At 52.2% G+C, this 27,242-nt stretch overlaps 1 protein-coding gene across 1 annotated transcript in view; it reads right to left on the reverse strand.

Moving 5' to 3' along the window:
• Positions 1-27,242, reverse strand: part of SYNDIG1 (synapse differentiation inducing 1) — a 77,046-nt gene that overhangs the window by 34,346 nt on the left and 15,458 nt on the right. The window contains exons 2-3 of the mRNA XM_068169752.1: positions 26,181-26,757; positions 15,204-15,341 (exon numbers count right to left, since the gene is read on the reverse strand). Of these exons, the coding sequence (XP_068025853.1) occupies positions 15,204-15,341; positions 26,181-26,660 (618 nt within the window). The 5' untranslated portion in view covers positions 26,661-26,757. The remainder of the gene's footprint in view (positions 1-15,203; positions 15,342-26,180; positions 26,758-27,242) is intronic.

Here is a 27,242-nt window from a genome sequence, read left to right on the forward strand (position 1 = left end):
GCTCACCCCCCTTCCAGCACCACCTTCTCCTTTCTCCACCACCTTGGAGCACAGGAGCTGTTCCTGCCAGCATAGCCTTCTCCCTCCTGGAATCTCCCAACCCCAGTCCTGCTCCATGTCTTTGCTGCAGAAAGGGAGGCTCACAGCTTCCCAAGAGTGGCAGAAGGAGGAGCATTGCCCACCTTCTGCTTCTCCCACTCTCCATCTCATTGAAGCTGCTTGAAGCAGTGCTTGGTTACAAGAAAGAGTGTGAGGCAAAGGCACACAGAGACAGTGGCAAACAGCTGTAAGCTGCAGCCTCCTCTGCAAATGTTTGCTGTGAGAGCACAGGGACACTGGAGGATAATTCACCTCCTCTTGAAAGACTCCCCTTCCACTTCTGACAGCTCAGTGACCCTCGAGGCTTAACACAAGGTGTGAGGGGATGGAGCCTTCCAGTGCAAGCACAGGTTGTCTTAGCTGACTTGCTCCTTCTCTGCTGATCAAAATGCTGATGATGAAGGAGGGAAAGAGCTTCCCAGCTCATGCCAAGCTTGCTGCTTTGGTTTTCCTTCTCTGCTTGTCTCCCCAAACAGACTTCATGGTTCTGTTGTGTGCATGGTGTGTAGAATAAATACCAATGGTTGCTATATATAGCAGAGTGTTGGCTTCAGTACCCCCAGGGCTGGAGAGCCCCACCCCAAAGATGTCATATTTAAACATGACATCTCACCAGGGCTTCTTGTCTCCCCTCTGTCACCAGAGCCTCCTAAGCACAATGGGAGGACCACTGAAGATTGTTTCTCTGTGCTCAGCACTGGTTAGGCCACACCTGGAGTCCTGTGCCCAGTTCTGGGCTCCTCAATTCACGAAAGATGTTGAGATGCTTGAATGTGTCCAGAGAAGGGCAACAAAGCTGGGGAGGAGTCTGGAGCACAGCCCTGGGAGGAGAGGCTGAGGGAGCTGGGGCTGCTTAGCCTGGAGAAGAGGAGGCTCAGGGGAGACCTCATTGCTCTCTACAACTACCTGAAGGGAGGTTGTAGCCAGGAGGGGGTTGGTCTCTTCTCCCAGGCACCCAGCACCAGAACAAGAGGACACAGTCTCAAGCTGCACCAGGGGAGGTTTAGGCTGGAGGTTAGGAAGAAGTTCTTCATAGAAAGAGAGATTGGCCATTGGGATGTGCTGCCCAGGGAGGTGGTGGAGTCACCAGCACTGGAGGTGTTTAAGAAAAGCCTGGATGAGGCACTTGGTGCCATGGTCTGGTTGATTAGTTAGGGTTGGGTGATCAGTTGGACTTGATGATCTTGGAAGCCTCTTCCAAGCTGGTTGCTTCTCTGTCTCTTTGCAGAGCAGGAACTCTTTTCATTTTCCTTCTGGAGCCTTTGCCTCGCCCCCTTTCAAGCCCCACTCCTGAGCCAGGTTTCCAGCTGCCATAACCCAGCCTGTGCTCGTGGCAGGTTCCACAGCCACATTGCCTGCAGGAGCACAGTATCACAGTATCACAGTATAACTTAGGTTGGAAATGACCTCGAGGATCATTGAGTCCAGCCTATCAACACAGAACCCATGACTAGACCATGGCACCAAGTGCCACGTCCAATCCCCTCTTGAAGGGGCAGGGCAGGGCAGGCATGCATCCTCCTGATAGATCCCCTCTTGAAGGGACAGGGCAGGGCAAGCATGCATCCTCCTGATAGATCCCCTCTTGAAGGGACAGGGCAGGGCAAGCATGCATCCTCCTGATAGATCCCCTCTTGAAGGGACAGGGCAGGGCAAGCATGCATCCTCCTGATAGATGCTGTGGAGGCCCCCAGGCTGGACACCTAGAACCAGAGAGCTGTCAGGGTTGCGAGAGAGACCTTTGAGATCATTGCCTCCAACCACTCACCCAGAGCTCACAATCACACCACTACTGCCACAGCTACTACCTGAGAGGAGAAGCAGCTCACACATTTGCCAGTTTACAAGTGGTGGCATTCCTACACCTCACCCTTGATCCTTAGCAGCTGCTGGGGAGAATGATTTTATTTGTTCTGCCAACAGATGCAAGCCCATACGGCGAAGACTCCAGGCTGGGAAGGTACAGGCTGGGAGATTGAAAGGGAAGCTGAACACACTGGGAGGGTGATTTTAATGTCAAGCATGCTGTCACCACTCAGTGTCAGACTGGAGATAGCAGATGAGGCAAGTTCTGCCAAGGAGACTTCCCAGAGGTCGTGCTTTTCCTTCCCGGGGAGCTGTGACAGCGATCTCGCAGCTTAATTAGCCATTGCCAAAATATGTCACACTTGGGAGGAGGTAAATTGTTTTGGCCTTATCAAATCATTTTCAAACATGCTGTTTCCTTTGTGGTCACAAAAAAAACACCCACCCACCCAAGCCACCCCCATTAGAGACTCCAATCCACAAGGGAGCTCTTACAGAGAGGGGCGGGCTGGGAGTTTTTGTGGTGGTAATCGAGGAAGGTTCTCCTCCTTCTCTGCTCTGCCCTGGTGAGGCCACACCTGGAATATTGCAGGCAGTTTGGGGCTCCCCAGTTCAGGTGGGACAGGGATCTGCTGGAGAGAGTCCAACAGAGAGCTGCCAGGATGGTTGAGGGGCTGGAGCACTGCCCTGTGAGGAGAGGCTGAGAGCCCTGAGGCTGCTTAGAATGGAGAGAAGGCTGAGAGGGGATCTGATCAATGTCTATCAATATCTGGGGGCTGGTGGCCAAGAGGGAAGGGACAGGCTCTGCTCACTTGCACCCTGGCATAGGACAAGGGGCAATGGATAGAAACTGCAGCACAGGAGGTTGCAGCTCAACATGAGGAGGAACTTCTTTATTGTCAGAGTCACAGAGCCCTGGAGCAGGCTGCCCAGAGAGGTTGTGGAGTCTCCTGCTCTGGAGCCTTTCCAGCCCCATCTGGATGTGTTCCTGTGTGTCCTGTGCTGGAGTCTGTGCTCCTGCTCTGGCAGGAGGGTTGGACTGGATGATCTTTGAAGGTCCCTTCCAACCCTTACCATGCTGTGAGCCTGTGCAACAGCAGGGCTCTACAACAGAGCAGCAAATGCATGAAGACAGGAATGTCTGCTCCAGGTTTCGCTGTGGCATTTCACTGTGAGATTGTTCAGGTCTGGCTGACAGCCCCAAAATGAGAGGCAACAGCTATTTCCCCCAAATCATGTCGTGGCAAATGGGAAGTCAACATCATTATCTTCACACACTCACCTGAATCCAAAAGTGAAACAGAAGCTTCCCAGCTCCGACTGGAGTCGGAAGTCAGATCTACAATTTTCAGGTCACAGAATCACAGAACTTTAGGGGTTGGAAGGGATCTCAAAAGATCACCCAGTCCCCCCACCCCTGCAGAGCAGGACCATGGAATCCAGCACAGTTCTGCATCTCTAGACACTGAAGAGAAGCAGAAAGGTCCCTGGCACCAAATGACAGGGTCACAGGATGTTAGGGGTTGGAAGGGACCTAAAGAGATCATCGATTCAACCCCTCTGCCAGGGCAGGACCATGGAATCCAGCACAGGGCACAGAGGAACACATCCAGATGGGGCTTGAGCATCTCCAGGTAAGGAGACTCCACAACCTCTCTGGGCAGCCTGCTCCAGGGCTCTGTGACCCTCACAGTAAAGAAGTTCCCCCTTGTGTTGAGGTGGAGCCTCCTGTGCTGCAGCTTACATCCATTGCTCCTTGTCCTGTTGATCTCATCACTGCCAGCAGCAGACTTCCACCAGCATGCTGTGCCATGCCTGCTCCTCATGGTCTTGCTCAGCTCCTCAGTGCTGGTCTGCCCATTTCCCCTTAGAAAAACATCCTCAGGAAAGGCAGATTAATTTTCCCCTCTGACACAGCCACACTTCAGTGTCCCCATGCCAGCTCTTCCAGCACTGTAATTTGGATGGCTCTCACCCATCATCCCAGCAGCGTTCAGGACAGCACAGGAGCAAAGTAATTTAACCTGTGGATCAGGAGTGATGTAACTGCACCCAGCAGGACTCTGCTTTTCCTTCCAAGCTAATTGCAGCAGAGCATTTGTGCTTCCTGCAGGCCAGATTACTCCCTTCTACGTGTTCTCTTCTATCTGGGAAGATCTTTCCTGGCAGGAGAGACATTGATACTAAGCTTGCATTACAGGGATGGGCTGCCTGAAGTCTACTGCTTTCATTAAAGCATGTTCAATTCTGCTTGCAATTAATTCCCAATGGATGTTGAAGATTGGATCCTCCTTTTATCCTGGGCCAGGGTGAAGGGGAAATCTCCAGTGCAGGGAGAGCTGGACCTGAGGGGCAGAGAGAGCAGCACTGAACCCTGGCACTAAGCACCCCATCCAGTCTCTCTTTAAGCACCTCCAGTGATGGTGACTCCACTACCTCCCTGGGCAGCACATTCCAATGGCCAATTAAGAGTCCTAGTGCAAGGACAGCAAAGCAGGGAAAGTGAGGCTGTACAATGACCTGACTGTCTTAGCCATGGTCCCTTTCCAAGGTCATTCTATAGATAGCACTCATGTCACAGAAGCACAGGATGGTAGGGAAGGGACCTCAACTACTCTGCTAGAGCAGGACACCAAGTGTGTGTGGATCACACAGGAACACATGGAAAGTGTTGTCCTATGAGGACAGACTGAAGGAGTTGGGGCTGTTCAGTCTGGAGAAGAGAAGGCTCCCAGGTGACCTCATTGTGGCCTTCCAGTACCTGAAGGGGGCTACAAGAAGGCTGGGGAGGGACTTCTTAGGATCTCAGGGAGTGATAGGACTAGGGGGAATGGAATGAAGCTGGAGGTGGGGAGATTCAGGCTGGAGGTGAGGAGGAAGTTCTTCCCCATGAGAGTGGTGAAGCCCTGGAATGGGTTGTCCAGGGAGGTGGTTGGGGCCCTGTCCCTGGGGGTGTTTAAGCCCAGGCTGGCTGAGGCTGTGGCCAGGCTGATCTAGTGTGGGGTGTCCCTGCCCATGGCAGGGGGGTTGGGACTGGATGATCCTTGTGGTCCCTTCCAACCCTGAATGAAACTATGAAACTATGAAAGTCTCCAGGGAAGAAGACTCCACAACACATAATAAAAGAACTGTCAGGGCTGGAAGGGACCTCAAGGCTCAGCCAGTTCCAACCCCCCTGCCATGGGCAGGGACACCTCACACCACAGCAGGTTGCTCACAGCCACATCCAGCCTGGCTGCAAACACCTCCAGGGATGAGGCTTCCACCACCTCCCTGGGCAACCCCATCTGCAAATGAAGAGAAAGCAAGACTCAGGCTCAGCCCTTCCTGAGGCAAGCTGTGCCACAAACCACCTCCCTGCCATCTGAAGGGGCACTTTCAGATGTATTTACTGCTGCTTTATGCACTCACATTGAAAGGAAGCCCAGCTGAAATCCATGCCATTAGTAAATGTGATACAGGTTGAGTCCTCATACAAATCCAGGAGAGTGCAGGTACTTCCAGGAGAGGGTGAGTGCTGTTATTGCAGGATTTCTACCACAGCTTGCTCCTGATGCCAGCAAGAGCAGTGTCCCTTCTCAGCATATTGGCAGAAGTGCCTGGTGAAGTAAGGAACTTGGAGGAACCATGGCTATTGCAGAAATTCACTGCTTTTACTCAGCTGCTCTTTTCTGACTGGTGGAAGTGGTCATCTGCCCAAGCATGGGGTGTCCTGGGTGGCCAACAGTTCTGGAGGCAAGAGGTCCTAGAGCAAGGAGTGATTTGCAAAGACCAACCACCACCAGGAGATGGAGGGATGCTCTTATCACCTTGGCAAGAGGAAGGCCCTTCTGCCCTGGTGACCCCTGTTCCCTCAGTGAAGGGGAGACACTGTTATGCCCCACTTAGACACTGTGTGCAGGGCTGAGTTGGGTCTCATGTTCACAGGGGAGCACAGGAACAACCCTGAGCTCATCCCATGCCACAGTGAAAAGTTACTCCTCGAGCTTTACCTTGAATCTGCCTGAGTAACACTTCACTCTTCCCTGCTTCCACTGTTTCTGATAAGTCACTTGCAGAGATGTCAGGAGAGCAGTCTGGAGGAGAAGGGCTTGGGGGTATCAGCTGATGAAAAAACTCAACTTGAGCCAGCAGTGTGCACTGGCAGCCCAGAAGGCAACCAAGTGCTGGGCTGCATCAAAAGCTGTGTGACCAGCAGGGCAAGGGAGGGGATTCTGCCCTCTGCTCCTGTGAGACCCCCACCTGGAGTGCTGCATCCTGTCCTGGGGCCCCCAACACAAGAAGGACATCAGACTGTTGGAATGAGTCCAGAGGAGGCCATAAGATGATCAGAGGACCTCCTCTATGGGGACAGGCTGTGAGAGTTGGAGCTGTTCAACCTAGAGAAGAGAGGGCTCTGAGGAGACCTCACAGTGGCCTTCCAGTACCTGAAGGGGGCTGCAAGAAAGCTGGGGAGGGATTTTTGACAAGGGCTTGTAGTGATAGGATGAGGAGGAAGGAATTTCAGCTGAAGAGGGTAGAATTAGACTGGAGATTAGGAAGAAATCCTTTCCAGTGAGGGTGGTGAGACACTGGAACAGGTTGCCCAGGGAGGTTGTGGATGCCCCCTCTCTGGAGGTGTTCAAGGCCAGGCTGGACAGGGTCTTGAGCAACCTGAGCCAGTGGAAGGTGTCCCTTGCCATGCCAGGAGGGTTGGAACTAGATGATCTTTAAGATCCCTTCCAACCTAAACCATTCTATGTACAGAGAAGACAAACCTTGACTTGGCAGTTCATGAGCCAAAAGCAGGCAAATAATCTTCCCAGCTCCCTGGACTGAATCCAACACCCTGAAACACTTTTGAGTTTCCTTGCTGTTTATTAAAGAAATGAAGGGGAACTAATGCTGCTCATTCCTTTTGCAAGCAGCAAAGTGCTGGGAACCTCTCTGAGGATGATGTTTTCCAATCAGCAGGGACATAAAATGTGTGTTATGGTTTTGCTGTTATTATACAACACAGAAGGGAAGGGAGTCATAAGGCATCACTTCTATGACACAGCTGTAATCAGCATGTCTGAAGGCTTGCAATAAGGTTGATGGGAGGAATATTATGGTGATAGCAGAGCAAAGTGAGCACCCACAGCCTCCCTGACACAATGGGACAGGTTGCCCAGGGAGGTTGTGGGTGCCTGCTCCCTGAAAGTGTTCAAGGCCAGGTTGGGTGAGGCCTTGAGCAACCCAAGCTAGTGAATAACTTTATTAGAACAAACCAAACCAGGTTGGAAGAGACCTTCAAGATCATCGTGTCCAACCCATCAACCAATCCAACCCACCCAAACAGCTAACCCATGGCACCAAGCACCCCATCAAGTCTCCTTCTGAACACCTTCAATGACGGCGACTCCACCACCTCCCCGGGCAGCACATTCCAATGGGCAATCACTCTCTCTGTGGAGAACTTCCTCCTAACATCCAACCTGAACCTCCCCTGGCGCAGCTTGAGACTGTGTCCTCTTGTTCTGGTACTGGGTGCCTGGGAGAAGAGACCATCATCCGCCTGTCTACAACCTCCCTTCAGGTAGTTGTAGAGAGTGATAAGGTCACCCCTAAGTCTCCTCTTCTCCAGGCTAAGCAGCCCCAGCTCCCTCAGCCTCTCCTCACAGGGCTGTGTTCCAAACCCCTCACCAACTTCGTTGCCCTTCTCTGGACTCGTTCCAGCAAGTCAACCTCCTTCCTAAACTGAGGGGCCCAGAACTGGACACAGGACTCGAGGTGTGGCCTAACCAGTGCAGTGTACAGGGGCAGAATGACCTCCCTGCTCCTGCTGGCCACACTGTTCTTGATGCAGGCCAGGATGCCATTGGCCCTCTTGGCTGCCTGGGCACACTGCAGGCTCATGTTAAGCCTACCATCAACCAGCACCCCCAGGTCCCTCTCTGCCTGGCTGCTCTCAGCCACTCTGACCCCAGCCTGTAGCACTGCATGGGGTTGTTGTGGCCAATGTGCAGAACCTGGCACTTGGATGTGTTCAATCTCCTGCCCTTGGCCTCTGCCCATCTGTCCAGCCTGTCCAGGTCTCTCTGCAGAGCCTCTCCACCCTCCAGCAGATCAATTCCTGTCCCCAGCTTGGTGTCATCTGCACATTTACTGATGATGGACTCAATGCCCTCATCCAGATCATCAATGAAGATGTTAAAGAGCACAGGGCCCAGCACTGATCCTTGGGGCACACCACTAGTGACTGGTTGCCAGCTGGCTGTGGCACCATTCACCACCACTCTCTGGGCTCGGCCCTCCAGCCAGTTCCTAACCCATCGCAGTGTGCTCTCGTCCAAGCCAGTGGAAGGCATCCCTGGGCATGGCAGGGGAGTTGGAACTAGATGATCTTTAAGGACCCTTTCAAGCCACCCCATTCTGTGATTCTGTGATGACAGTAAGAGCCAATGCCCACACAATTTAAATACTCATCTTCAGTGTGGGGTTGCTGAAAGTCCAGGGAAACAATCAATTTTTGTTCCTGGCTCACAGCATCACAGAATTAACCAGGTTGGAAAAGACCTCAGAGATCATCAAGTCCAACCTATCACCCAACACCATCTGATCAACTAAACCATGGCACCAAGTGCCTCATCCAGGCTCCTTTGAAACACTTCCAGGGATGGGGACTCCACCACCTCCCTGGGCAGCACATTCCTATGGCCAAGCTCTCTTGCTGGGAAGAATTTCTTCCTAACATCCAGCCTAAACCTCCCCTGGTGCAGCCTGAGACTGTGTCCTCTTGTTCTGGTGCTGGGTGCCTGGGAGAAGAGACCAACCCCCTCCTGGCTACAACCTCCCTTCAGGGAGTTGCAGAGAGCAAGAAGGTCTCCTCTGAGCCTCCTCTTCTCCAGGCTAAGCAACCCCAGCTCCCTCAGCCTCTCCTCCCAGGGCTGTGCTCCAGACTCCTCCCCAGCTTTGTTGCCCTTCTCTGGACACATTTGAGCATCTCAGCATCTCTCCTGAATTGAGGGGCCCAGAACTGGACACAGGACTCAAGGTGTGGCCTAACCAGTGCAGTGTCCAGGGGCAGAATGACCTCCCTGCTCCTGCTGGCCACATTGCTCCTGATGCAGGCCAGGAATAGCCACTGGAGGTCACAGCCTTCACCTTGTTTAACAAAGGACAGCTTTCAAATAGAAGTGAGACACTCTGAAGTCACATAAGGAAAGGTCCAGGTGATGCTCAGGGTGAATCCAGCTTAAGCTGAGCCAACCTCTCACAGCTGTGGTTCAGCCTGAGACTGCGGTGGATGCACCGAACCGCAGGGGCAATTTGGGCAGTCTTTGGCCCAGTGCTGTGATAAGGTCCCATAAGGTCACTGAAGTTATTGCTTTACAATAGCTTCTGTATAAGTGCAAGCTCCTAATTAATTGCTTAATTAGTTGTAGTCTGTGGAAACCTGCTCAGAACGCTGCCATCTGTGCAGCAAGGTCAGGGAACGAGGACACGTTCAGCACAGTTGCTGAGTGTAATGTCTTGAATGAAATCCAGAAGTCCCAAGCTGGGACAATTACAGTTTAAATGAGCTCACAGGTCCACAGTGTCTCTGGATACCAAATCCCATTTCCTGGGTTGCCACACCTGGGAGGATTTGGAAGTTACTCTGTCTGCCATTGTCAGCCCAAGGAGCACCTTCAGCTGTCGCAGCCTGGCTTTGCCGTAGCGAAGGCGAGCGGTGGGAGCAGCTACTGGGCTCTGGAGAGTGGGTCAGGAGTTCTCCAACAAGTATTGGTCCCCATTGAGAAGGGGGGACCTGATTCCTTCTAGAGATCCCCCACCAGATGACTGAGGGAGGTGATCCTCCCCCTCTGCTCAGCTCTGGGGAGACCCCACCTGGAGTACTGCCTCCAGTTCTGGAGCCCCTATTGCAAGAGGGATGTGGAGGTGCTGGAAGGTGTCCAGAGCAGGGCCAGGAGGATGATCAGAGGGCTGGAGCTGCTCTGCTGTGAGGACAGACTGAAGGAGTTGGGGCTGTTCAGTCTGGAGAAGAGAAGGCTCCCAGGTGACCTCATTGTGGCCTTCCAGTATCTGAAGGGGGCTACAGGAAGGCTGGGGAGGGACTGCTCAGGGTCTCAGGGAGTGATAGGACTAGGGGGAATGGAATGAAGCTGGAGGTGGGGAGATTCAGGCTGGAGGTGAGGAGGAAGTTCTTCCCCATGAGAGTGGTGAAGCCCTGGAATGGGTTGTGCAGGGAGGTGGTTGGGGCCCTGTCCCTGGAGGTGTTTAAGCCCAGGCTGGCTGAGGCTCTGGCCAGGCTGATCTCGTGTGGGGTGTCCCTGCCCATGGCAGGGGGGTTGGAACTGGATGATCCTTGTGGTCCCTTCCAACCCTGACTGATACTGTGATACTATGATGACACTATGACTGTCTTGGTTTAAGGAGCTAGGCAGGCTCTCCCACTGCTCAGCCTGGCCCCACAGGGGAGCTGCTCCAGCCCTCTGATCACCTTCGTGGCCCCCCTTTGGACCTGCTCTAACAGTTTGATGTCCTTCTTGTGTTGGGGGCACCAGAACTGGATGCAGTACTCCAGGTGGGGTCTCACAAGGGCCAGGATCACCTCTCTTGTTCTGATGGTGACACTGCTTTTGATGCAGCCCAGCACACAGCTGGCTGCCCAGGCTGCAAGCTCAGACTGCTGGCTCACGTTGAGAGAGAGACCACTAGATTCAAACCTTCACTGAGTGTTTTGCTGCAGCTCAATTGAAAGGGATCTGTAGATTGCAATCAAAAGTGATCAATTCACTTTGCTGTGCAGCTGAACAAAGCAGTAACTCAGTCTACACCAGACCAGCTGGTGGGAGATAGCAAGCTGTGTAGTGAAGACAAGAGCACAGCCCTGGGTCTCTAGAACAAGATGCTGATCTCTGAGAAGAAGAAGAGGGGGGGGGGAACCCCAAACAAATAAACAATCCCAAACCCTGAGTATTCTGCAGGCTGACAAAAGGTTATCCCTAAGTCTTTGCTGTTGAAAGCATCCCTTCATTTGCTGCTGCTGCATAGATTAAACCTCAGATGTGCACGCTTGCTTTCATTTGCTTCTGGTTTGGAAAAGGGAGCTGTCACAGCCCCAAGATGAAAGAAGAGTGGGTTATATAAGCAGCACCCAAAGAAGAGCTCTAGACACAAACTCTGTCCTATCTTGCTAAAGGAGAATTCAAGGGAAATCACTTCACCACCCCGGGGGTGAGGAGCTGCAGCACGTCACCAGGCTTCGGAAGCAGCAGCAAAGCTTTTTGACTCCTCTGACAGCTGCAGCAGACACTGGGATGGTGAGAACAGCAGGGACCAGGTTCCATTCCCATGCAGTGCTACAGGCTGGGGTCAGGGTGGCTGGAGAGCAGCCAGGCAGAGAGGGACCTGGGGGTACTGGTGGCAGTAGGCTGAACATGAGCCTGCGGTGTGCCCAGGGGGCCAAGAAGGCCAATGACATCCTGGCCTGCATCAGGAGCAGTGTGGCCAGCAGGAGCAGGGAGGTCATTCTGCCCTGTGCTCAGCACTGGTTAGGCCACACCTTGAGTCCTGTGCCCAGTTCTGGGCCCTTCAGTTTAAGAAGGATGTTGAGCTGCTGGAAGGTGTCCAGAGAAGGGCAACAAAGCTGGGGAGGGGTCTGGAGCACAGCCCTGTGAGGAGAGGCTGAGGGAGCTGGGGTTGCTTAGCCTGCAGAAGAGGAGGCTCAGGGGAGACCTCCTTGCTCTCTCCAACTACCTGAAAGGTGGTTGTGGCCAGGAAGGGGTTGGTCTCTTCTCCCAGGCAAGCAGCACCAGAACAAGAGGACACAGTCTCAAGCTGTGCCAGGGGAAGTTTAGGCTGGAGGTGAGGAAGAAATTCTTCATAGAGAGAGAGCTTGGCCATTGGAATGTGCTGCCCAGGGAGGTGGTGGAGTCCCCATCCCTGGAGGTGTTTAGGAAGAGCCTGGATGAGGCCCTTGGTGCCATGGTTTAGTTGATCAGATGGTGCTGGGTGATAGGTTGGACATGGTTCAGCCCCAGCCTTGGTGGAGCTAGAGAATGGTTGGACTCAAAAGATTTTTTTCCATCCAAAACAATTCTATGGCTCCATGATTCTGTAACTCTCACCCTCCTGTAAGCCTGTCAGATAATGAGCAACAAAAAGTAACAGGGGGGTGAAAAGAGGATGCCAGGAGGGAATAATGTCCTGTACTCTTGGAGCATGGCTGTACTGACACACCTCTGGGCTCTGGCTGGCTCAGCACAACGTGAGAGGCATCAATGGCACAGAACAATTCCTGGTCAGAGCCTGCCATGGCTAATAAAAGAGACCCTCCTCTTCTCCTCCAACGTGTCAAGCTGGTCTCTCCCCTGCCCCACCATTTCCTTGTAATTAAACACCTGCATCATGAATCCAGCTCTCCAGGGGAGGTCATTTGCCAGCTACCTGTCCAATTGTTTAAAATTAGCTTCAAGGCTAAAGCAATCAGGTCATTCATTAAGCTGATCCCCCCCCCCCCACCACCTTTTGTCTTTTCTCTTCATGACTTGGAAATGTGACCAGAAGATCAAAAGGCCAACAAGGAGTAAAGAGGAAATTACCCAAGACACTTATGAAGTGGCTTGGCCCAAGATGTGGAGCACAGAGCACTGAAATCAGGAGCTGCTGATCCCCAGCACACCCTGCAGTGCCTTTTCCTGGGAGCACAGACATCTCTTTTCCCAGGAGTCTTCTACCCCAAAGGGAAAAGCTGGCATGAGCAAACTCTAGCCACACTCAAAACTGAGCCACCTCCCACCTCCAAAGAAGAGAGGTGCTGGTAGTTAATAAACCTCAAGGATCATCCAGCTCCAACCCCCCTGCCATGGGCAGGGACACCTCACACCACAGCAGGTTGCTCACAGCCACATCCAGCCTGGCTGCAAACACCTCCAGGCAGGAGGCTTCCACCACCTCCCTGGGCAACCTGTGCCAGGCTCTCACCACCCTCATGGGGAAGGACTTCTTCCTGACATCCAATCTGAGTCTACCCATTTCTAGTCTTGTTCCATTCCCCCCAGTCCTGTCACTCCCTGAGATCCTGAGCAGTCCCTCCCCAGCCTTCTTGTAGCCTCCTTCAGACACTGGAAAGCCACAATTAGGTCTCCTCAGAGCCTTCTCTTCTCCAGACTGAACAGCCCCAGCTCCCTCAGTCTGTCCTCATAGGAGAGGAGCTCGAGCCCTCTGCTCATTCTCCTGGCCCTTCTCTGCCATGAGGCATCCTGTGCCACTCCACCCAAGACCAGGCTTTCCATCTCCTCTGAAAGAAGAATCACAGAATAGAATCCTGGAATCATTAAGATTGGAAAAGACCTCTAAGTTCAAGTTCAGCCTTCCACCCAACACCTCCATGACCACTAGCCCATGTCCTCAAGTGCCACATCTACTTGAGTTTTTGGCCTCCTCCCGGGATGGTGACTCCACCACCTCCCTGGACAGCCTGCTCCAATCCCTGCCCACTCCTGCAGGAAAGAAATCCTTCAAAACATCTAACCTAAAGAAGCTGCATACCTTGAATGTCCTGAGTCAGTTATTTTTTTCCCCCAGGCTCAGAGGTGTTCACTCAAATGTCCACAATCAGGGGCTGGGGCATTTATTTCAGAGCTGCTCTTCCAAGACAGAAAGACCCAGCACATTCACACAGTGCTGGATGTTCCTGGCTGTCTCAGCAGGTAGCTCCTCTCTGTATCACAGCTGAGCCATGTTGTTTTATGCTGGCACAGTCTGTGCTGTTCAGTATTCACCACTTCCCTCTGCCTGGCCACTCTGCCATCTGTCTGATGGGAGCAAGGGGAGGAGTGTGGACAGGCAGCCAGCAGTGACCAGCCCTTGCCAATATAGCTTTGCCCATGCCTGGGCCATGGACATATTCTGTGTACCCTGTGGGGTCTGCTGGCCTGGGGCATCACCCTCCAAACATTTGCCTTTCCCTCTGAGCCTGCACAGAGTCACTCTGTGTCAAGGGAGGACTCCAGCTCCACACAGACCTGTCCTAGTTAGGATGGAGGTTATCATGCCAACCTACTTAGTGCTCACAGCTGCAAGCAACCTGCCTTGGGAACTTGCTTCATGTAAGTCACAGAGTCAGAGGAAGCCCCTTACAGTGTCTGTGCAATCCAACCTTTAATCAGTCTTACCAGAGGAAATCTCCAACCTGCAAGACCTACCTGGAGGAGTAAGCTGGCCCTGCTCAAGCTGTTGCATCCCAAGCTGGTCATCACAGCCTCTTTCCCAGTCTCCACTTCCCCAGCACAGGAGCGTCCACCTCAACACAAGGGGGAACTTCTTTACTGTGAGGGTCACAGAGCCCTGGAGCAGGCTGCCCAGGGAGGTTGTGGAGTCTCCTTCTCTGCAGACTTTCCAGCCCCATCTGGATGTGTTCCCGTGTGACCTGTGCTGGATTCTATGCTCCTGCTCTGGCAGGGGGGGTTGGACTTGATGATCTCTTTGGGACCCTTCCAACTCCTAACATCCTGTGATCCTGTGATCCATCAGAGTATATTTCCCTCTCCTTCATGTCCTTTATGGGGGTGCAAATCCAACTGCCAACAACCAGACTCCTTCTCTGTCACACTACATTATCTGCCACACTGACAAACTCAGCCACTACTCTGCAGGCACTTCTGGAGTCATACTTGTCAAAAATGAAAACAAAACATTGCACCCTGAGATGATTTTGTACTTAGGTCCAGGCTGGAAAGCACCAAGCCAGTCTCAGGAAGGAAACAAACCAAAACACTTCTCTGGTTAAAAATGTTTTTCCATGTTGAAGCTGGGCAAGCAGAGACTGAGCAAGATTTTGTTGTTCTGGGGGAAAGGAAATAGTTCCTGGAGAGCAAATAAGCTTCCACAGAACTGAAGCTATTTCCCTGTTCCTGGAAACATAGTGCCTGGCTTGCTTTTCCAGCTTGGGAACCAAGAAATCCACTTTTCTTGAGGGGAAGTGTGAGTGTTTGAGGTAGGAAGGATGTTTTGCACTCAAAAGTCATGCCCCCAGGAAAATCCCTCTCTGGATATGCTACAGTCTCACCTGGAACTTGACCACCGTCACCTACAACCTAAAATGTGTTGTAGATTCCTCCCTCAGGAAACTCTCTCACAAGACAACCACCACTGCAACAGGGAACTACCAAGGTGGGGAGCACACCTCCTTGGTTCAGCCATCTCCCTCTGCCCTGAAGGATGTCTGGCCCACATTTGGACCCTGGTGAAATTTCCCTGCTGCTGTAGGGTGATGCAAAGGCTCTGTGGGTGCAAAGCTCTGAGTTAGCAGAAGAGGTTGGAAAGATTACCTCATGAGATAGGTAAAAGGCAGCGATTCCCAGTGGCCAGAAGCAGCAGAGCATGGAGAACACAGTGAGGCCGAGGTGATCTCTCGGTGGCATCATCAGGAAGTTGTCTTCGCTTTCGGTGTCACTGGAGTAATCGCTCTGGGAAAGCAAAAGAAAGGGAGATGAAGAGGTGCTGGTTAGTGACAGCATTTTTCCTCCTCTGCTGTGGACCAAGTTTGTGATCATCCACCTGGAGCTCTGTGTCCAGTTCTGGCCCCGTTGAACCTTCATACAAGCAGCCTCAGCCCATCGATCCAGCCTGCCCATGCCCCTCTGTTGAGCCTTCCTACCTTCAAACAGATCTAAACAGTGATGCTTCCTAAGCAAATGAGGGCAGAAGACAGGACAGGGAGAAGCCAGTGTTTGAGATGGGATACTGAATGATGTGAACAGTCCATTTCTGAAAGGACCATGATGTAGGAGCAGGAATCCATCCAGCACAGGGCAGAGCTCGCTGTACACAAAGCTGAGCATGGGGTCCTTGCTTTGGACTGTGTTTCACACCACTGTGATGCCAAGAAGGACCACTAGATTGGAGTGTTCAACCAACAGGGAGAGGTTGTCCTTCCCCTCTACTCTGCCCTGGTGAGACCTCACCTGAATACTGAGTCCAGTTTTGGGCTCCCCAGTTCAAGAGGGACAGGGATCTGCTGGAGAGAGTCCAATGGGGAGCTGCCAGGATGATGAAGGGACTGCAGCACTGCCCTGTGAGGAGAGGCTGAGAGCCCTGGGGCTGCTTAGAATGGAGAGGAGATGACTTAGAGGGGATTTAATAAGTCTTTATCTGAGGGCTGGAGGTCAGGAGGGAGGGGACAGGCTCTGCTCACTTGCACCCTGGGATAGGACAAGGGGCAAAGGATGGAAACTGCAGCACAGGAGGTTGCAGCTCAACATGAGGAGGAACTTCTGCACTGTGAGAGTCACAGAGCCCTGGAGCAGGCTGGCCAGAGAGGTTGTGGAGTCTCCTTCTCTGGAGCCTTTCCAGCCCCATCTGGATGTGTCCCTGTGTGACCTGTGCTGGAGTCTCTGGCCCTGCTCTGGCAGGGGGGGTTGGACTCGATGATCTCTGGAGGTCCTTTCCACCTCCTAACACCCTGTGACCAGCAAGCTGAAAATAAACCTCCTCTCTCATGCAGCACAGGGAAGAAGGAAGGTGAGCCACAGTGAGGGAAGGAAAGGTGCAGCACTGCAGACATGCACAGGCTGGGTCAAGTTCTGCTGCAAGCACAAGGAAGCAGTCAGGGCGGGGGGAAGAAGCAGCCTGGACGGCAACGCGGGCAGAAGACAGAGAAGCCAACCTCACTTGCGAGAACCGTTTAAGAAGCAATTTCATCATCACAGCCAGTAATGCCCACATGAGGAGATAATTCCTCTGATCAGAGAGCTCTTTCTTTTGGCAGGCAAGCAGAAGGAGCCCCAGCACCTGAAAGCAGAACAAAGGAGGAGCAGAGCCGAGGGAGGCGCAGGTTTTCCAGGGGAGACGGCGCTGAACACTTGGCTGCAGATGTAATGGATTGTCTATTACACGAAGCCCTCGCTCAAATGGAGGCTAGCCAGCCCTAAGAGCTGTGTGCTTTACCTCAATCAAGGCATTGTGAGTGAACAGAGGCTCTGCAGACAGCCTGCCGTGGGCTGCCTTCATGGTACTGGAGGCTGAACTTAATAGGCACATCATAGTCCCTTCCAGTACTAAACCCACAGCTGCCAGCAGCCTCTGATGAATATTCAGGAAACAGCCCCTCTGGTATTGCTCCTTTTTTTTTCCCTCTTTCCCCTTCAAAGCCAGCAAATTCAGCAACACACAGGCTGCATACAAAACTAATTTCTGGTGTGGGCCTGTGGGATCTGCTTCAGATCCAGATGGTCCATCCAGTGGTCTGTTTCTGACCAAGACCGAGGCATGATGCAACTCCGAGATAATTCGTCGCTCTGCTTCCCTCCACAACGATGCCTGTTTCAGTAATGCAGTTACACATGCTCCTCTGGCCATCACTCTGCAGTTACACATGCTCCTCTGGCCATCACTCTGCAGTTACACATGCTCCTCTGGCCATCACTCTGCAGTTACACATGCTCCTCTGGCCATCACTCTCCAGTTAAACATGCTCCTCTGACCATCACTCTGCACCCCTCTGCTCTTCTGCAAGCAGTCAGAGTTCACCATCCCTGGAGGTGTTTAAGCCCAGGCTGGATGAGGCTCTGGCCAGGCTGATCTAGTGTGGGGTGTCCCTGCCCATGGCAGTGGGGTTGGAACTAGATGATCCTTGTGGTCCCTGCCAACCCTGACTGATACTATGATAAAGGCAGCAGATGTCAAGGGCAGCATGCTGGATGGATAATGCACAAGGGCTGTAGTTTATTTACTGCTCTGCCTCAACATACTTCACAGAATCACAGGATGGTAGGGGTTAGAAGGGGTCTCTGAACAGCATCTAGTCCAACCCCCCCTGCTAAAGCAGGAGCACCCAGAGTCAATCATACAGGAACATGTCCAGATGGGTTTGGAGTGCCTCCAAAGAAGGAGACTCCACAACCTCTCTGGGCAGCCTGCCCCAGTGCTCTGTCACCCTCAAAGGGAAGTTTTTCCTTATGTTTACATGGCACCTCCTGGGTTAGTTTGTGTTCTTTGCTCCTCATCCTGTCCCTGTGTACCCCTGAGAAGAATCTGGCTCCATCCTCCTGAGATTCACCCTTCAGATACTGATCAGCATGAATGAGATGCTCCTCATTCTCCTGTTCTCCAGGCTAGACAGCCCCAGCTCTCTCAGCCTCTCCATGTCAGTCCATTTTCCTCTTCCAATGACCCTCAACATCTTTGTGGCTCTCAGCTGGACTGTCTCCAGTAGTTTTGTGTCCTTGAACCGGGCAGCCCAGAACTGGATGCAGTATTCCAGATGAGGCCTCCCCAGGGCAGAGCAGAGTGGGAGGACAACCTCCCACAGCCACACTCTTCCATGCCAGAATACCTTTGGCCTTCATGCCCATAGGGACACATTGCTGGCTCATGGCAAACTTGTTGTCCACCAGCATTCCTAGGTCCTTTTCACCAGAGCTGCTCTCCAGCAGGTCAGCCTCCAGCCTGTACTGATCCATGGGGTTGTTCTTCCTCAGAGGCAGGGCTCTGCCTTTCCTTGGGTTTCTCCCTGCCCAGCTCCCCAGCCTGTCTATGCCTGGCTGAATGGCAACACAGCTTGACAGGGTGCCAGCCCTTCCTCCCTGTTTGATATCATCAGCAAGACCCCCACAGACTCAGCACTGAGCAGCATCTTGCTGATGCTTGCTTAAGAGGACTGTAAAACCTGTTGACACAGTGGATTTGTGTGTGTGTGTGTGTCTTGGTGCTGCATTATTTATTGCTTTTGGTTTGCCTGTTCCCTTCTTTCTTTTCACCATTTGGAGCTGCTGCAGTTGCTCCCTTTCAGCTTGAAAGGAATTGAGATGAACCATTATCTGCTCAGTCTGACCTGGTCCAGCTCCTTCTGTTTCCCAGCCTCCAGCCTAAATTGCTTTGTCAGTCAAGCAGCCAGCCTTGCAAAATGGGCTCACAGAGGTCTCTGCTCTCTTGGAGAGTTTTTCATATGTAACCTTGCAAGACTGAAATGTAACCCCCCTGGATGCAGCTGTCCAAACCCCTTCTTTCTCCTGTCCCTCTGGATTTTGTTCATCTCCCTTGAGATGTTTCCTAGATGCCCACAGCCACAGCCTGCCTAGAGCTCATCAGCAGCTTGTATATAACACATTGCCACTGGAAGAGGATTACTGCAGACAGTGATGAACAGATCCATACTAAACCAGGCCAGCTGCCAGTGTCCTAAGTCACACTGGGAGAGCAACAGTCATAGACATAAAGTAAGTATCCCTGATCTTCAGAGAAGCATTGGGTTTGGAAAAAAAACCCTTAAGATCATCAAGTCCAACTATTGCCTAACTCTGCCAAGCCTGGTCCTAAACCATGTCCCACAGCACTGCATCTCTGTGGCTTTTACACACCTCCAGGGGTGGGAATACCACCACCTCCCTGGGCAGCCTGTTCCAGCATCTGAGAACCCTTCCAGTGAAGAAGTTTCTTCTGATATCCAACTTAAACCTCCCCTGGGGAACTTGAGGCCTCTTCCTCTTGTCCTTTGGGTGAGTGAGACTCTTTGAACTCAGGTGGCAGGCACTCATGTATCCCCTCTGCAGGAGGGCCAGCAGGCACTACAGGGAAGGGGCTTCCAGCAGCTTGCACTGTTGGGTGTTGGGTAAAGCTGTGGTGAATGCAGTGCACTGCTCTGATGTTACTCTTCATGGCATGGCACATTGCTCTAAAGTTCCCACTCAGGAAGACCTCCACACTGTACAGAAATGAGAACCAAGTGTTTTACCATGAGGGTAGTGGAGCACTGGAACAGGTTGCCCAGGGAGGTGGTTGAGGCTCCATCCCTGGAGATAATCGAGGTGAGGTTCTACAGGGGCAACCTGAGCTAGTTGAGGATGTCCCTGCTGACTGCAGGGGAAGTTTGGAGTGGATGACTTTTAGAGGTTACTTCCAACCCAGACCGTTCCATGATTCTATCTTCCTGCCATTAGTAGAGGAGCAGGTGGTCAGCAAATGCTCTCAGCACTGCTTGTTGAGAAACATTTCAGCTGAAAGGAGGGAGATTTAGACTGGAGATTAGGAAGAAGTTCTTTATTACAGTGAGGGTGGTGAGACACTGGAACAGATTGCCCAGGGAGGCTGTGAGTACCCCAGCCCTGGAGGTGCTCAAGGCCAGGTTGGACAGAGCCTGGAGCAAGCTGGTCTAGTGGAAGGTGTCCCTGCCCATGGCACAGGGGGTTGTAACTAAATGACCTTTAAGGTCTCTTCCAACTGTTCTGTGATTCTCTGATGAGGGAGGTTGCCCAATCACTAAGCCACTTCAGCAGGGTGAGGAGCAGTGCACTCCTCAAGCTGGGGATTCTCCTCCTTTTGATTGACCTCTTCTTGCTTCAGAGCTGACAGAGCTCTCTTTATGCTTCAGTCCTCAAAGAACTGTGCCCCATCCCCATCTTCTGCAGGTGACAGCATGCAGCTCATCCAGAGCTCCTGCCTCTTCCAGGCTGGAGCCCAGGGACCTCACTGCACAGTGCCACTCTGGGAACTCAGGGACATGATAATGAGAGAGGAAATCTCTCAGGGCCGTGGCTGCTATTAACAAGATTCATAGGAGGGCAGTTGGAGTCTGCTGAAGGTGACTTCCCAGCCCTGCTCCCCTCTCCAAGGGGCTGGCTAATAAAGGTTAATATCACTTGGCACAGCTCAGCACCTCCAGACTCCAGTGGCTTCTCCTTTAAGGGAGAAAAAGAAATCAAATGCAAATGAAGTGTGATCACTCTTGTTAATCATGTGCCTGTGAAGGAATGCAGGGACATAAAGTGTGTCCTCTGGGGTCAGACCAATGGCCCATGGAGCCTCAGGCTCTGACTCTGACAGCCGCAGCAGGACATGACAGAAGCCTGGGCAATTTGCAGCCCATCCCTTGTGCCCCCTCGAAATGGTTGTGTAAGAGGTATTAGAAAGAAAAGCTTTGCCAATGCCCTTTAATGCCTGTTCACAGGTTCCTCACCCATGAATATGTCTAATCCCTCTGGAACTTGTTGATCCACCAGAACCTCCTGTGGCAGCAGCTCACCAAGTGTTCACTACCCGGTGTGTGAACAGCAATTTGCTGTTATCTGTGTCAAGCCAGGCTCTCACTAAGCTCCTTCAAGTGTTCCCTGCTCCTAACAGTGAAGGTTTGGTGGATGCTGGGTCTTCATTCACCTCATCTTTTACCTCCAGGATCATGTGCAGCTGGCTTGCATGCCCCTTGTCCACCTTCACCCCTTCACCCATCCTGCACAGCCCTCTGGAAGGGGGAACCCAACCATGCTAAGCTCCTCAAGGCGGTGTCCAAAATGCTTTCTGGATACCTACTGCCAGGGAAAGCTGAGAACACAGCAGCTCAGCTCTTGCCACAGAATCACAGACTGGTAGGGCTTGGAAGGGACCTCTGGAGATCACCCAGTCCAACCTGCCTGCTAGAGCAGGTGCACCTAGGCCAGGTTGCACAGGAACATGGCCAGGTTCCAGAGAAAGAGGCTCCACAACCTCTCTGGGGAGCCTCTTCCAGTGCTCTGGCACCCTCCAAGAAGTTTTTTGGAGTCACCATCACTGGAGGTGTTCAGGAGGAGACGTGATAGGGTGCTTGGTGCCATGGGTTAGTTGATCAGGTGGTGTTGGATGATAGGATGGATCTTGAAGGGCTCTTCCAGTCTATTCTATTCTATTCTATTCTATTCTATTCTATTCTATTCTATTCTATTCTATTCTATTCTATTCTATTCTATTCTATTCTATTCTATTCTATTCTATTCTATTCTATTCTATTGTATTCTATTCCATTCCATTCCATTCCATTCCACTCCATTCCATTCCATTCCATTCCACTCCGCTCCACTCCATTCCATTCTTATTTAGAAGTGAAAGCTTGTGGCCACTGCCCCTTGTCCAGCCAGTGGGCACCACTGAGAAGAGCCCAGACCCATCCCTCTTGACCTCTGCAGAACCATCCAAGCCTGTGCAAGCTGGAAGCACTGAGAGGAAGCATTCATGCTGTGGGACTCAGCATCCACAAGCCTCCCCAGGGCCTCTTCTTCACATTGCAGCAGAGCTGTGGCTAGGAGGTGCTTGGGAATGCTGAGGAGGGGGGGGGTTAGATGGAACAGAGCCTGGCTTAGAGTCACCTTCCATCTCTACATTTTAGCTGGGAAGTGGGGACAGTTTAGCTTGAAAGCACTAAAATTCCCTTTCTTCTTCCACTCCTCAGAACATTCTATTTATTTCCTGTTCAGAGACTGTTTCAGGCATTGCTGGGGAAAAAGAGGAAAGATGAAAAAAAAAGGGGGAGGGTTGGAGAGGGAGCTCAGATGTATTCTTTTATGCCACACACACATGAATAATTCCATTTGCTGCCATCAATAGCTTGGGTTTCTCTAAATGAGGCATCTGTCTGGGGGTTAGGAGGAAAACTAGCCCGAGTGCAAGATGACAAATGATGTGTGGGGATAAAAGATGCGCTGCCTCTACACAGGAGCTGCAAGGGAGAGGGGTTTCAGCTGGCAGCTCCTGAAATATTCCGCTGCTGCCACCTCTGACAAGTTGTCTATTAGTTGTGGTGTCAGGAACTCATAAGATATGTATAAGCCTGCCAGAGATCCCTGCTTAGGGAATCATCTGATTTCAGGCATGGGCACTGAAGAGAGAAGTTTAAAAGCTGCTACACAGTGAGCAGCTCTCTGCTTTCATGCCTGGGAACTGCTGGAGCAAAGTAGGGCTCCCTGGGCATATGAGAGCTGCTTGCAAAATGTTTTCCCCTCCAGACAACTGTAGGCAGCCTGAAGAACATGCAGACAGAGCTGGCTGACAGCTGGCTGAACAGGAGCAGGCAGTGTGCTCAGGTGGCCAAGAAGGCCACCTGCAGCTTGGCCTGGATCAGGGTCAGTGTGGCCAGCAGGAGCAGGCGAGCGCTGGTGCCCCTGTGCTCAGCACTGGGGAGGCTGCACCTGGAATATTGGGTGCAGTTTGGGGTACCTCAACACAAGAAGGACATTGAGGTGCTGGAGCAGGTGGGCTGGACTAGGTGATTCTCAGAGGTCCCTCCTGTTAGGGGTTTAAGAACCATGGAGGTTCATTGGCCTCCTCTGCCCTGGCTCCATCACTTCCACATCTCTCCTGTATTGAGGTGCCCAAAACTGGACACAGTACTCAAGGTGTGGCCTCCCCAGGGCTGAGTACAAGGGGACAATCCCCTCCCTGCTCCTGCTGGACACAGCATTTCTAATCCAAGCCAGGATGCCATAAATACCCAGTCCTCAACCACCCTAGGTAGGTGCTCTGCAGTAGGACAAGCAGAGCCAGAGGGGCACAGGGGATGAGAAGTGACTGGTTGTTTTCCTTGTCCTCCTTATTTCCTTGATCCTTTGTCACCTATTTTCCTTGTCCCTGACCTTTTCTCACCTATTTTCCTTGTCCTCCTTATTTCCCTGACCTTTTCTCACCTATCTTCCTTGTCCCTGACCTTTTCTCACCTATTTTCCCGGTCCTTATTTCCCTGATCTTTTCTCACCTGTTTTCCTGGTCCTCCTTATTTCCCTGACCTGTTTTCTTCCAGCCTATTCTCCAACAGCTGGCTACAGAAAGCCTTGCTGGATTTGGATTGACAAGAAGAAGATATTTTCTTCTTCTCATTGGGGTGGTTTTTTTTGTCCCTGCCTCAATGTCAGGCCAGATGTGTCAGTAACACCATTAAACAATTGCAATCTCTGCTGCATCACTACTGCATGAGAAGAAACTAGGGCAAAAGAGCCAGCAGCTGGGGATTTTGGTTTGATTAAGGCAAGGAGACTTCCCACAGGCAATTTGGAAGTGCAGTAGCAGGGTGTGAGTTGAACTCAGAGCCTCACATGCCTTAGAGAGAAACTTTGGGTTTCCCTGCAGCACCACTGAGTGCCACGCTACTGCCACGGGCTGGGGAAAAGACCTCTTTCTTCTTACCTTATCAATACACAGAGAAAAAGGGATAGAAGAGAAGCCAAGAATCTTGTTGGGTTGCCCCTGTGGTGATCACTGAGACACTGGTAATTAAAAGAGCTGAAAACAGAGGGTTTAGGACTTGAGAAACCCCTGCAGCAGAGAACCGTGAGCAGACAGTCCTAGGATGGTTTGGGCTGGAAGGGACCTTAAAGATCATCCAGTTCCAATCCCCCTGCCATGGGCAGGGACACCTTCCACTGGACCAGGCTGCTCAAGGCCTTGTCCAACCTGGCATTGAGCACCTCCAGGGAGGGGGCATCCACAGCCTCCCTGGGCAGCCTGTGCCAGTGTCTCATCACCCTCACTGGGAGGAATTTCTTCCTTATCTCCAGTCTGAATCTCCTCTCTTCCAGCTCAAAGCCACTGGCCCTCATCAAGCCCTTGTGAAAAGGAATCTCCTCTTTTGAGATGTGCAGAGCTTCCCTCAGGTACACCACCTGCTCTGAGAGAGGATACACTGATAAGGAAGAGATCAAAAGAGATCTGGATGGGCTGGAGAGCTGGGCATAGGGGAACCTCATGAAGTTCAGCAAGGACAAGTGCAAAGGCCTGCAGCTGGGGAGGAGTAACACCGGGCACCAGCACAAACTAGGGGGTGTCCTGCTGGAAAGCAGCCTCACAGAGGAGGACCTTGGAGTCTTGTGATAGAAGGAGAGGACACAGTCTCAAGCTGTGCCAGGGGAGGTTCAGGCTGGATGTTAGGAAGAAGTTCTTCACATAAAGAGAGGTTGGCCATTGGGATGTGCTGCCCAGGGAGGTGGTGGAGTCCCCATCCCTGGAGGTGTTTAAGGAGAGCCTGGATGAGGCACTTGGAGCCATGGTTGATTTGATCAGATGATGTTGGGTGAGAGGTTGGACTGGATGATCTCAAAGGTCTTTTCCAACCTGGTTCATTCTGTATTCTGTCTAAGTCTCTTGTTCTCAGCTTGGAGCTGTAGCTATGGCTTTGCTCTAGACAGTCAAATAGTCCTTGCTAGGTTAGGAGTTTTGTGAGCAGTGCTGGAGAAAGCTTTGGGCTCAGCAGCATGATGCACACCCTCCATTTCCACAGCCACTGGCAAACACAAACCTCTGCTACTCCCAGGCAGCAGGTTTCAGCCAACACCAAAATGACTTTTTGAAGAGGGAGGGGGGGGAAAAAAATTCATCTTTTAAGAAAGAATTAAATTGATTTCCACAGTCTGCCCCATGTGGAGAACAAAATGTATCTCACTTTTACTGTGAGCAGTCAATGAAGCACGGGCACCTGAAAGAAAACATTGCATTTGGCACTTAATGAGGTGTTTCACTCCATCAGAAAATCACCTTTTATTTCCCAGACACAGGATCCATTGCAGCTTGGAACCCCTCAGACATCTGACTTTGTGTTCATTCAGAGGTAGGAATGTTCCATCTCTGACCTAGTATGCAAAACAGTCTGGTTCCAAACCCCCCTGCCATGGGCAGGGACAACTTCCACCAGACCAGGCTGCTCAAGGCCCTGTCCAACCTGGCCTTGAGCACCTTCAGGGAGGAGGCATCTCTTGGGCTTTATGCCCAGTTCAAAACAGGAGGAAGCAAGAGATGATGTTGGCTGGCAGAGTAAGACAAGCTCCATGTATGTGGACAAGTGCTCTTGGCCCTGGCCTTACTTGATATATAGACACAGGTTGTGAGCAGCCCAGACAGAGAATAGAATCACAGAACTGCCAGGGTTGGAAGAGATCATCCAGCTCCAACCCCCCTGCCATGGGCAGGGACACCTCACACCACAGCAGGTTGCTCACAGCCACATCCAGCCTGGCTGCAAAAACCTCCAGGCATGAGGCTTCCACCACCTCATAGCATCACAGAATTATCCAGATTGGAAAAGACCTCTGAGATCAGCAAGCCTAACCTATCACCCAGCACCATCTGATCAACTCAACCATGGCACCAAGTGCCTCATCCAGGCTCTTCTGAAACACTTGCATTGATGGGGACTCCACCACCTCCCTGGGCAGCACATTCCCATGCCCAATCTCTCTTGCTGGGCAGAATTTCTTTCTAACATCCAACCTAAACCTTCCCTGGCACAGCTTGAGACTGTGTCCTCTTGTTCTGGTGCTGGCTGCCTGGGAGAAGAGACCAACCCCCACCTGGCTACAACCTCCCTTCAGGGAGTTGTAGAGAGCAAGAAGGTCTCCCCTGAGCCTCCTCTTCTCCAGGCTAAGCAACCCCAGCTCCCTCAGCCTCTCCTCCCAGGGCTGTGCTCCAGACCCCTCCCCAGCTTTGTTGCCCTTCTCTGGACACCTTCCAGCGTCTCAACATCTTTCTTGAATTGAGGAGCCCAGACCTGGACAGAGGATCCCGAAGTGCCATCTAACCTCTAGCTCCTGGAAGTCCTCCTCTTCCTCCACATCATAGGAGAGGGTGTGAATCTTGATGTCATCCGCGGAGAGGTCGATGAACTTGCTGTCTGGGTAGTCCAGGCTGTCCTTGGTGGGGGAGCGCTCCTCGATGAAGGTGGTCTCGCAGCACTCCGAGCCCAGGCTCTCGCCCCACGAGCGCAGCACGTTCTCGGAGTAGAGGATGATGTTGGGCCGGTAGTGAGACTCCACCGTCTGCTGCAGCATGTTGGGGTCCAGGAGCTGCTGCACAGGGTCATTCCTGCTCTTCTCCAAGCAGCCTGGGGAGGAAAGGCTTCCTGCTCTGTGGCTCTGGTACTGAGGGGTGGGGTAGACAGAGACCAGACCGTCCCGGCTCTCTGCCACTAAGTTCCTGGTGTTAATCAAACCATTCCTTTTCCCAGCTTCAGCAATCTTATTGTGCATTAGCACAGTGTTCTGCTCAACCAAGCCATCCATGCTGGGAGGTCTCTGAGGCAGTGGGGACCCAGTGGTCTCTGGTTTTTGTTGTACCTGACAGACAGGTCACGCCGGGGCGGTGGCTCCCATTTTCCTGCTGAAGGAAGGAAAGAGATATCGAGGTGAGGACAAAGGCAGTGAGTGAGAGCTTAAGGCACCCAAATCAGCTTGATTTTGGTATGAGCTCATGAGGAAATACAGGCCCACATATAAGCACCTCACCTGCTTGGAGAGACACTGCCCTGTGGTGGTGAAGATGAGTGGATGACAGTGCAGGGTGACAGAGGACTTCCTGAGGTGTCTTAGTAACGGTGGGCCCCACCAGGGAAGGGTTATGATGCTTCCTCTAGCCTCCCCCAAGTCCACCACTGCTCCTGTGTGATGTATTCTAGGTGATCCTGCTTTAGCAGGGGGGTTGGATTGGGTGATCTTCGGAGGTCCCCTCCAACACCTACCATGCTGTGGTTCTGGGGACAATGTCCCTGTCCTCTGAACACTCTGATAAGAGAGGTGGGAAACAGAAACAAAGACGAAAGAACTGCCTTCAATTCTCAGATACTGCAAAAGGCAGGCAGCTGGTGT

The sequence above is a fragment of the Melanerpes formicivorus genome, unplaced genomic scaffold (assembly GCF_026170545.1).
Source record: "Melanerpes formicivorus ecotype bairdi unplaced genomic scaffold, bMelFor1.0.p_v2 SCAF_220, whole genome shotgun sequence".
NCBI classification, from domain to species: Eukaryota; Metazoa; Chordata; class Aves; order Piciformes; family Picidae; genus Melanerpes; species Melanerpes formicivorus.